At 51.3% G+C, this 11,831-nt stretch overlaps 1 protein-coding gene across 1 annotated transcript in view; it reads right to left on the bottom strand.

The window, feature by feature from the left end:
• Nucleotides 1–11,831, bottom strand: part of kif6 (kinesin family member 6) — a 171,107-nt gene that overhangs the window by 41,019 nt on the left and 118,257 nt on the right. Inside the window, exons 17-18 of the mRNA XM_057344758.1 lie at nt 5,478–5,546; nt 4,222–4,337 (exon numbers count right to left, since the gene is read on the bottom strand). Coding sequence (XP_057200741.1) covers nt 4,222–4,337; nt 5,478–5,546 — 185 coding nt within the window. The remainder of the gene's footprint in view (nt 1–4,221; nt 4,338–5,477; nt 5,547–11,831) is intronic.

Raw genomic sequence — 11,831 nt, 5'->3', positions numbered from 1 at the left:
CAGACTCATCCCTGAGTCAGACGGGCTCGACACCTGTGTCACATGCTTGGGGATCAAGCATGCTGAGGCAGGGTTTGTCGAACCAGCATGTTCTGTCTGCGAGAACATGGCGATTAAGGTGTTGCGGTCACTGCTGGCTACGTTCTTTGTGAGTGATTTGGGGGTTCCTATAGATGTCGATCCGTCAGCTTCGGCTTCACAGACCACCCATACCCCAGCACGCTCACCTGGCTCATCCCAGATGGGCAGCGGTAGACCGTCCTATAGCGAGCAGACTCCACAGAGAGATGAGAACGAACTCTCTGTCATTGCATCGGACAGCTACCTCCTGGAATCAGATGCGGAAGACCTCTCTGAGCTCCCGCCCCTAGGTGGTCGAGCTCAAGATGAGGCCGACGCTGAGATGTCAGCCATGCTTGCCCGGGCAGTCGCGAGGCTGGATTTGTGGTTTCTGGTGTCGGAGTGTGGTCAATAGCCACACACCGCCCCGGTGCCATTTTTCCTGGAGGTGCATGAGGAGCTCACTAAGTCCTGGAATGCACCGTTCTCGGCGCGTTCCAAGCTAGCGGGCTCGGTGGCTGTTACTTCCCTGCATGGCAGGGCGACCAAAGGCTATGTCGACATCCCCCAGGTGGAGCGTGCAGTCACGGTGCACCTGTGCCCGCAGACAGCTGCCACCTGGAGGGGTCGACATAGACTTCCGTCCAAAGCTTGTAAGCTTTCTTTGACAGTCGTGTCAAAGGCTTACAATGCTGCTGGACAGGCCGCTTCCGCCCTCCACACTATGGCGATCCTTCAGGTCTTTCAGCCTAAAGCCCTGAAGGACCTAGACGATGGGAAGGCCGACCTAACTCGCATGAGCGAGTTACGCACTGCCACTGACCTCGCGCTCCGGGCGACGAAGGCAACGGCACGTGCCTTGGGTCGGTCGATGTCCACACTTGTGGTCCAAGAGAGGCATCTGTGGCTCAACCTTGTGCAGATGGGTGACACCCAGAAGGCCCGCCTGGGCTGTTTGGTGACACCGTGGAGGACGTGTCACAACAGTTCTACACGGTGCAGAAGCAGACTGAGGCGATCAAGCAGATCCTGCAGCACGGCGACGTGACCACCTATCGGTCGACACAGTCCCGAGCGCAGCCTGCTTCCCAGCAGCCTGCCTCCCGCGGCAGCACCTCTGGTTCCAGGGCCCTCCCAGACGACGACACACCCGAGATGCAGACCCCCGCGGAGGAAGGCATCTTCCCCCTGTCAGCAAGCCGCTAAGAGGAGCTCTAAGCGGCCCTGATGGGAAGAACACGGGGAAAATGCGTTCCCATCAAGTCCGGGCCCGCCCACATTCTTCACAGTTCACCAGGTGCTCGCCCAAGTTTCAGAGCATTCTCCACACCTCGTTTCGAGGGGAGAACTCCCCGTGCTTCGGGACGAGGTTGCCGCCCTTCTGGCGAAAGGTGCGATCGAACCCGTCCTTCTAACCGAGATGTCTTCCGGGTTTTACAGCCCGTACTTCATAGTGCCCAAAACAAGCACCTAAATAAGCTGCCATTCAGGATGCTAACGCAGAAGCGCATCTTGGGCTCAGTTCGTCACCAAGATTTGTTTGTGGCAATCGACCTGAAGGACGCATACTTTCACATCTCCATCCTCCCTCAACACTGGCTGTTCCTGCGGTTCGCATTCAAGGGAAGAGCGTATAAGTACAAGGTCCTGCCCTTCGGTCTGGCCCTGACTCCTCGGGTTTTTACCAAACTCGTAGAGGCCACCTTACCGCCCCTCAGGGAGCAAGGCATGCAGATACTCAACAATTTAGATGACTGGCTTATCTTGGCACACTCGCGAGATGTGTTGTGTACGCACAGGGACCCCGTTCTCCGGCACCTAGACCGTCTGGGCCTACGGGTCAACCGGGAAAAGAGCAAGCTCTCCCCAGCGCAGAGCTCTTCTTATTCGGTATGGAACTAGACTGACATGTCCGTATGTCAGCGTGTCTCACCTACGAACGTGAGCAGTCGGTGCTGAACTGTCTGAAATTGGTCAGGCGGACTCCAGTGGTCCCGCTCAAACATTTTCAGAGGCTCCTGGGGCACATGGCATCCTCGACAGGGTAATCCCTATCGGGTTGATGCACATGCGGCCGCTTCAGCACTGCCTTCAGAGTCGTGTTCCCTGGACGGCGTACCACACCGGCACCAAACGCATTACGGTAACGCCTCAGTGTCTTCGCACCCTCAATCCCTGATCAAATCTGGCCTTTCTCCGAGCAGGGGTTCCACTCGGGCAGGTTTCGAGGCGCATCGTGGTCACGACAGATGCCTCACTGCAGGGGTGGGGTGCCGTGTGCAATGGGCACGCAGTATCGGGGCAGTGGACGGGTCCCCGGCTGCGATGGCACATCCACTACCTAGAGTTACTGGCTGTCCTTTTGGCACTGAGGAGGCTCCGGCCTCTTGTGCAGGACAAACACGTGCTGATCCGGTCGGACAGCACGGCTGCCGTGGCGTACATCAATCACCAAGGCGGCATACGCTCACGGCAGATGTCACGACTCGCCCGACACCTCCTCCTCTGGAGTCAGAAGTCCCTGCGAGCCACCTTCATCCCGGGCAACCTGAACCAGACAGCCGATGTGCTCTCTCGTCAAGGGATGCCCCGCGGAGAATGGTGACTCCATCCCAGCGCAGTCCGGCTCATATGGGAGCGGTCAACGGAGCGAAATGTGGACTACCACCCCATAGGTATACAGGACACTCGTTTAGAATCGGTGCAGCTACAGCTGCAGCAGAATGTGGGATCCCGACTTCATCAATAAAGGTGCTGGGCAGATGGTCTTCTTCAGCGTTCGAATCTTACATAAGACCCGATGTAATGTCAAATCTACCGGTGGGTACCAATTTAGTCTCCGAAATCTTTGGGGGTTGGCTCCGCCCCTGCCTTCATCTCAGGCAGGATCTGCAAGAATCCATAACCCTCGGATTCTAATACAGACGGGGCCCACGCCAAAGTCCTACATTTTATGTATCAATAAATGTTGTTCATTATATTCAATATTGTCTGCCTCTTGATTCTTTTCGAGTTGAACTGAGGTTACATCCGTAACCAAGACGTTTTCGGGTTCATCGATTCTCCGCAACGCCAATACAGCGGTAAGCTAATCAAGAGTGTTAAAACAAACCTGTTTTTACTTAGCAACGGCCTCCTACAGAGCCTCTGATGGACATTTTCTCAATATTTAGATTTTTGGGACCCTCAGAGTTTTAAATAGTTGTATCTCACCCAAATATTATCCTATCCTAACAATTGTCCTTTATTCAGCTTTCGGATGATGTATAAATCTCAATCTCAACCCTTAAAACTTGTTTTGTTGTCCAGGGTCACATATAAGACCAGAATACTTGTAATTTCTCAGTGTGCAAAGCAAACATCCCAATCTGTGTGGAGAGTTCAGAATTCAAAAAGTTCCACTAAAGTAAGTCCACCGGGCCTATAGCGGCCTCATGCAGGACACTGCCAGGTATCCAAGGTTGGGAAAAAGAGAGTATGGCTGAATCCGAAATGGCATACTCAATGAGTAGGTATGCGTTTTCTCAGTTAAATTTCAGCAATAACAGGCCCATTCACACTTACCATTGTGAAGAATGATTATGCCAATGGAATGTTCTTTTTGTAACAGAAACATGCTTGACTGTAAACTGCTGCAAATTATCTTGGTCCTTGGTCCAAGAGGCCTGGTAAGTGATGGCTGTCGTAAACCCCCACTCCTCCTCTTTAATGTCTCTCTCTTATGATTCAGACAACAATTCTACATATATTTATATTATTAATGCACAGAGCTTAAGTAATACTATAATTACACCAACAAAATAAAATAAAAACATGTCATGACCCCTTTAAAGCAACATTTTGTAGTTTTTCTTAAAATAATGTCTCAAAAATTATTTCAGTGGTAGAACAACTCTGAACCGGACAAATTCTACTGCTGCTGCTATCTGAGCAGCCTCCTAGAGGCTAAAACCACACTCTGTAAGATCTGGGTTTGGGTCAGTACACACAGCCCCGCCCATCCCCTGCCTGCGGAAGAGTGCCACATGGTTTCCAAACAATGTTTCTGCATTCGCTGGTTCCATCAGCTTAGTAAACAAATTCATGTGTATTGCGCTGCCCACTGGGAAGCTTATACAGCGACATTATTTAGAGCACTGGTTAACAGTGTTTATTTAATACCTGTCCGGTTGAGCAGGTTGTGTCTGGCTCTGACAAAGGAAAGTATATCTGCATCAGTCTGTTTGTCTCCAGTTAGAGGTATGGAGGTAGATGTGTCGTCTGCTGAAGGTGATGCTCTAAACCACAATGAACAAATAAAAACATGTTAAGACTTTAGGAATTAGCAAGTAGATTTATACATTACACTCATATTTGACTATTTGGGAAAATCACAGTAAAAACCTCTTCAGGCATACAGCCAAGGAAAAAAACACTCCAAAAAAGTACTTGTTAAAATAGTTCTGTGAACCATGTAGTGACAACGTTTTTTCAGAATTACAAATGAAAATATTGTTTTTATTTGCATTGAGGAGAAGTTCATAATATTTTTTTAACGACACATTACTTGTATTTTGGGATCGGTTCGAAATGCATATATGATTTTTTTATGAAACCTGCATTTCACATGCAGGTTTTTCGCAGACGTTTATGTCATTCCTGAGGTTAGTTTCTGTTGAAATTCACATTTACATTTACATTTAGTCATTTAGCAGACACTTTTATTAAATGCGACTTACAAATGAGGTAAACAATAGTAGCAATTCAACAGACACTGGATTGATATTGCCACAATGCTGATAACAGACAAAACCGAAGTGACCTCTTAATTCTTTGTGGCTATATATTAGACCGTACTGAAAAGAGTTTCCAGATATTTACTAATTTCCACTTTATTTCTATTTATTTCAATTCTTACAATACATTATATACAGGTTGAAATTAGGTTAAAAAGCTATACAGTATCTTGAACTGTTTAATATTACTATTAAGTAGGGATGTAACAATATTATCGATATCGTGTTATCGCAATTGCTAAATTGTCTCAATATTATCTTGGTCACATGACTGTATGAATGATAGGTCTTCCGGGCCTAACATAGAGAATGTTAGAAACAATTATAGATGTTACCTTTGGCAAGGTCCATCTGGTGCAATTATTTTAGGTCATTTGACCCATCTCATACTATAACTCATAACTCTAAGCAACAGTTATCATTAGAGGATAAAGAAAAGAGGATGCTTATGTCACGTTTCAAAGTCATCACTTGTCATTTAAATAATGCAAGAAATACCGTGCCATTGACTTTATACCGAGGTATTGCCGTACAGTGAGATTTTGATATTGTTAAATCCCTACTATTAAGCAACTCTGAACTTTGAACAGAAATCTGTTTTGTCAACATGAAGTACCTATATTTTCCAATAAGTGATTTTACCTTAATTCCTTTGTGGGCATAGAAATGGGTTCATTGGTTTCAAGGACAGGGTAAGCTGACACAAAGTTCCTAAAATGGAAAAACACTATGAGTAAATGTTGTATATACTGTAACTTTTTACTTTGTATAATCCACAATGTTTGTTGATAATTATGGGTCATATTTATCAATACTTGTTTAATACTGAAAAATAGTAAGGGTGTCCTCTAAATTATATTTGCAAAGTGGCCTGTGTGGTCAAGTGATTACAAAGCCACTGCATTGTAGTCATTATTCGAGACATTTTATGTAGGCCTACATTACAATTGTATTACTTTTATGAAAGTTATGCATATACATATAAATCAGATATAATTTTACAAATATTTCCTTTCACAGTTTAAAGTGGATGATTGCCTAAACTGTACTGCTAAGATTTTCAAAATCCTGCAATCTCACGAGAGTGATGACGCATTCCCGTTTCAGTATGGCAAGGAACTGAAAGAAATTATGCGCACATTGCCAACTGCCAAGTTGTTTGAGTTTGGCTAAAATTAGCTAGCAGGCTATAAGGTATAGGCGTAAAGTTAGGCTTTACCCTAAAAGGGTGTTTCTACACTTCAGTTGTGCTTTGTTATGCTTCTTGCTGGGAAATTGATAGCAAAATTATCAAGCCCCCAAACTGTTTTGTGTCACTGCTAAAAACAATTACATTTAACATTAAGTTGAGCAATTTCATGCAACTAAAGGAGCAATGTGTAAATAGATCAGGGGTTCCCAATCTTCGTCCTTATGGACATCCGGCCTAATTGTTTGTAAACACAAAATTTGACAGCAAGTGTCACATTCAGTTTAGAAGTTATCATGTGTCCAGGTGTGTGTACATATTAATGATTAACTTCAGTGAATAGTGTATATATATATACATATATATTTGGGTAAATAACAAATGAACCATACTCATGACAGCAAAAAATTTGAAAACAAACTGTAATTTTTCTGAGGTGAAGTAATTCTGAGTTATTTATTTTACAGAATCATGTTAAATGCCTTAATGGTGAAATTCAGTATGAGGGGTGGTGGTCAACTTGAAAACAAGCCATTCAAATCTATACTGTGTAATTCAATGTAATGTTGGCCTTATGACATTGAAACAATCTCTTCTTCCTTGTCTATTATTTATTTATGTCATTTTTTCTATTTAGTGGACATTCTCTGTAAGAACATCAGGTTCCCTTTCTGTCGGTCTCTCGAAGTTGTGTCGAACCGACAGATGGGGTTCGTCCCTGAGAACCAATCGCTTCCGACTTCTTAGAAAAGGCCAATGAAAATTGGCGAATGAAATTTGCATGCCGGACTCCGCCCCCGGATATCCGGGTATAAAAGGGAGACAGCGTGCCTCATTCATTCACCTTTTGTTCTTCGGAGCCTTCGCTCATGATCAACAGACTTCGCTTCAAGTAGCAACTACAAGACTGCCGGCTCTACGACGTGGTGCAGCGGACTGTCCCTTCCTGCAGCGACTTCCAGAAGTGGTCGAGTTTTTTCTCTAAAAGAGCAAATTTCTCCAGCGTGGCATGTCCCGCTGTTCTCGTGGGTGCAACACACTCATCGAGGAGGGGGACGGACACGATGTCTGCTTCCAGTACGCTGGGGCAGATGTTGTGGAAAAGTCCTGCCCGCACTGCGGGCGGTTGACGATTCAGACATTGCGTCACGGGTGGCTGTGTTCCCACGGGACTCAGCCACCACCTCGTCTGCTTCCCGTTCCGTGACGGCAGGACTACGGCCCTGCCGCCCGATACGGCGAACAGCGAGGGTGATATGAGGATTACTGTGAGCGCTAATCCGTCAGCCACTGGCTCGCGGACCGTTTTGCACCTCGTCTTGCTCGTCTGACCGTTCCCCATGAGACGGTCCCACCGTTGATGAGATGTCTGTTGCAGCATCGGAGGGTGACTTACTGGCATCAGACTCCGACGATTCCTTGAAGCTCCCTCCCTCGGGGGGTCGAGATCAGGAAGAAGCGGACGTCGAAATGTCAACCATGCTTTCCCGGGCCGCCGGTATTGGGTTGCGGTGCACCGCACTGCCTCACCCAACACTCGCGGCTGGATACACGGTACATCGGGCTTGAGAGCGGCTCCAAGCCGCACTCGCCCCCAGTGCCGTGTTCCCCCGGAAGTGCATGAGGAACCTAGTACGACCTGGAACGCCCCCTTCGGCGCGTACACGTCAACTAGTTCCATCACCCTTTCTTCCCTCAATGGTGGGGCAGCTAGAGGATACGTCAATGTCCCCCAGGGGCTCGACCTAGACTCCCGTCCAAAGCATGTAGGCTTTTCGGCATCTGAGGTGTCGAGAGCTTACTCTGCTGCGGGCCAAGCTGTCCCCTTTCACCACGCTATGGCCTTCCAGCAGGCCAATGCACGGAGAGAGCTCCACGAGGGTAAGACCGACCCAGCGCTTATGCAGGATCTCCGCGGCGTCACCGACCTCGCTCTCGGGCGACCAAGGTGATCGCGAGGGCCCTGGGTCGGGCGATGTCCTCACTTGTGGTCCAGGAGAGACACCTCTGGCTGAACCTTGCACAGGTGAGTAACGCCGAGAAAGTCTGCTTTCTCGATGCACCAATCTCGCAAGGGGGGGCTGTTTGGTGATACTGTCGATCTCGACAGTTAGGGAGCAGACAGAGGATATCAAGTATGTCCTCCCCAGCCGCGACTCGACCGCCCTCTGGCCGCCGAGATCCCGTGCACCGTCTGCTTCCCAGCAGCCCTGGTCCTCTTCGATGTCAGCAGCCACGGCGGAAGCCAAAGCGGCCCTGATGGGAAGACCCCAGGGAGATGGAGAATACCTTCGGGCCCGACCCCAGCCATTCCATTGCTGGTGGTCGATCCGGGACGGTTCCTGCCCCGTCCCAACAGCCCACTTCTAAAAGTTTTCTCCCTCTCTGGGCGTTTATCACAGCCGCTCTCACCCTCTACACGACGGTGTTCGGCAACTCGGCGTTGCGTCACGGCGAGACCCAATGTCGAGGATAATCAGCAGCCAAAGCACTCTCATTCGATGGTGCGTTGTGCAACATCATCGCCAGGCAGGTAAAACTGCAGAGCAGATCTCCTCTCCGGGGGTTCCCCCCCCCCACGGCGAGGGATCCACACTGCCAGCCATCGAACCACCCCCGGGAGGTCGATGAAGCAGAATGTACCCCTAGCCTCCCTGTCTCGGTCCCTGGGAGCCTGACAAGAGCTTCCCAAACCGTCACGGTGACTACGGGATACGGTCCGTCTCGGCTACGCGATCCAACTCCCCAGACGCCCGCCCAAGTTTCGGGGCATCCTCTCAACCTCAGCAGAGGCAAGGATGCTCCCGTGCTTCGGGCCGAGGTCGCCACCCCTCTGGTGAGGAAGCGATCGTGCTCGTCCCTCTAGCCGAGATGTTCAACGGGTTTTACAGCCCGTACTTCATCGTCCCCAAAAAAGCGGGGGTCGCTAGATCTGCGTACCCTGAACAGGCACCTACTCAAGCTGCCGTTCAGGATGCTCACGCAGAAGCGCATCCTGGCATCTATCAGATGTCAAGATGGATTCATGGCAATCGACCTGAAGGACGCTTACTCTCATGTCTCAATTCTCCCTCGTCATCGCCCGTTCCTACGGTTCGCTTTCGAGGGTCAGGCATATTAGTACAGAGTCCTCCCCTTCGGTCTGTCCCTGTCCCCACGAGTCTTCACGAAGATCGTGGAAGCCGCCCTCACTCCCCTCAGGGAGAGAGGTGTGCGGGTACTAAACTATCTCGATGACTGGCTCATTTGACACACTCGTGAGATCTGTTATGTACACACAGGGACCTAGTGCTTCGGCACCTAGATCGATTGGGACCACAGGTCAACCGAAAAAGAGCAAGCTCTCCTCTGTGCAGAGCATCCTCTTTTTTGGTATGGAACTCAACTCTGTCTCCATTACAGCGCGACTGCGCTCAGTCAGTGTTGAACTGCCTGGAATATTTCAAGCAGTCAGCGGGAGGAGGCTCCTGGGCACATGGCATCCTCGACGGTGGTGATACCCCTCAGGTTGATGCACATGAGACCGCTCCAACACTGGCTACAGAGTCGAGTTCCCTGGAGAGCGTGGCACACCGGCAGCAGGCGGATGGTGATTACGCCTCTCTGCCGACGCACCCTAACCCCTTGGTCTTCAATGACCTTTCTACGGACAGGGGTCCCTCTCGGGCAGGTCACGAGGCGCGTCGTGGTGATGACAGACGCCTCCCTGCAGGGTTGGGGTGCCGTGTGCAACGGGCACGCAGTGTCGGGGCGATGGACGGGCCCCCGCCTGCGCAGGCATATCAACTGCCTAGAGTTGTTGGATGTGCTACCCGCACTGAAGGGGTTACAACCTCTCGTGCAGAACAAGCACGTGCTGGTCCGGTCGGACAGCACAACTGCCGTAGCGTATTTAACCGCCAGGGTGGCGTTCGCTTACGGCAGCTAACACGACTCGCCCGACGCCTCCTCCTGTGGAGTCCGCAGGTGAGCAGATCCCTGCGAGCCACACATATCCCAGGCGACCTGAACCAGACAGCCGATGTGCTCTCTCGTCAGTTGACGCCTCGCGGAGAGTGGCGACTCCACCCCCGCGCAGCCAGCTCATTGGGTACAGTCCGGGCGGGCTCAGGTAGACCCCTTCGCCTCCCTGGACACCACCCATTGCCCGCTAAGGTACTCCCTGCCTCGGCACGGATGCTCTAGCGCACAGCTGGCCGTGGGACAAGCGGAAGTACGCCTTCCCCCCAGTGAGCCTCATTGCACAGACCCTGTGCAAGGTCAGGGAAGAGGAGCATCAAGTGTACTAGTTGCGCCATACTGGCCCAACCGGACTTGGTTCTCGGAGCTAATGCTCTTGACGACAGCTCCCCCCTGGCCGATTCCCCTGACGAAGGACCTGCTTTCCCAGGGGAAGGGCACGTTATGGCATCCCAGGCCAGACCTCTGGAACCTCCATGTCTGGCCCCTGGACGGGACGAGGAGATCCTGAGTGGTCTACCCCCTGCGGCGGTTAAGACCATCACTCAGGCTAGGGCCCTGGCCACTAGGCGGCTATACGCCTGTAAGTGGTGCCTCTTCTCATCCTGGTGCTCTTCTCGAAGAGAAGACCCGCGGAGTTGCTCGATTGGGAACGTGCTGTCCTTCCAGAGACTCGAGAGTAATCTCTCCCCTTCCACACTGAACGTGTATGTAGCCGCTATTGCCGCTCATCACGACCCAGTTGCTGGTAAGTCTCTAGGACAGCACAACCTGATCATTTGGTTCCTAAGGGGCGCGGGAAGGCTACCACCTCACCCACGCTCCGTACCCTCTTACGACCTTGATGCGGTCCTGGAGCCCCTCGGAGATGCCGCTCTTTCTCACTTCACGATGAAGACGGCTCTCGGGAGGACGCTCAAGAGGGTAGCGGACCTACAAGCATTCTCCGTGTCCACAGATTGCCTAGAACTCGGGCCCGGTTATTCTCACGCTATCCTGAGACCCCGGCCCGGCTACGTGCCCAAAGTTCCCACCACTCCCCCGAGACACCAGGTGGTGAACTTACAGGCGCTCCCCACCGGGGAGGAAGACCCAACCCCATCCGTGTTGTGTCCAGTACGCGCATTGCGCCTCTGCTTGGACCGCACGCAGAGCCGCAGAAGCTCTGAGCAGCTCTTTGTCTGTTTTGGAGATCAGCAGGGAGGGCTGTCTCAAACAGAGATTGGCGCACTGGATCATGGACGCCGTCACTATGGCGTACCTGTCCTAAGATCGCCTACGCCCACTGGGTGAGAGCTCTCTCCACACGGAGTACAGCCTCCTCGTGGGCACTGGCTCGAGGCGCCTCTCTGGCAGACATCTGCAGAGCTGCGGGTTGGGCTACACCCATCACCTTCGCGAGGTCCTACAGCCTCCGCGTAAAACCGGTATCGGCTCGAGTCTTGCAGGCATCAGGCAAGACTGGCGGCCGGTAGGGTGTACGCCTATGACAGTACCTTCCCCCCTTTCTCCTAAGGGGGTCAGCGTACTAAACTAGCCTCCCTTCTTCCCCCACTGGGTGAAGAACAGGCACTCCATCCATCACTAAGCAAGCACCTCCTGCGGGCGGGCTGGGCAGAGCAGCCCTGCCCCTTAGGCCGGGTACCAACTGAGTTATCCACAACATAGCTCTAACCGGACCTAGTGCTACCGGACGTTGTAACCCCCCAGCAGGGCGGTTCCGTCTGATGTATCCTCATGATTGGTTCCCACCTTGGTAACCCATGACCTTCCCTAGGTGGACCTCCACCTCGCGGTTAACTCCTTCAGTCCGCACATTCTTCCCATGAGTTCTCCCCCATCGGTGA

Source organism: Triplophysa rosa, linkage group LG10 (genome assembly GCF_024868665.1).
Source record: "Triplophysa rosa linkage group LG10, Trosa_1v2, whole genome shotgun sequence".
In the NCBI taxonomy this organism is placed as follows: Eukaryota; Metazoa; Chordata; class Actinopteri; order Cypriniformes; family Nemacheilidae; genus Triplophysa; species Triplophysa rosa.
This window is presented reverse-complemented; position numbering and strand designations above follow the sequence as displayed.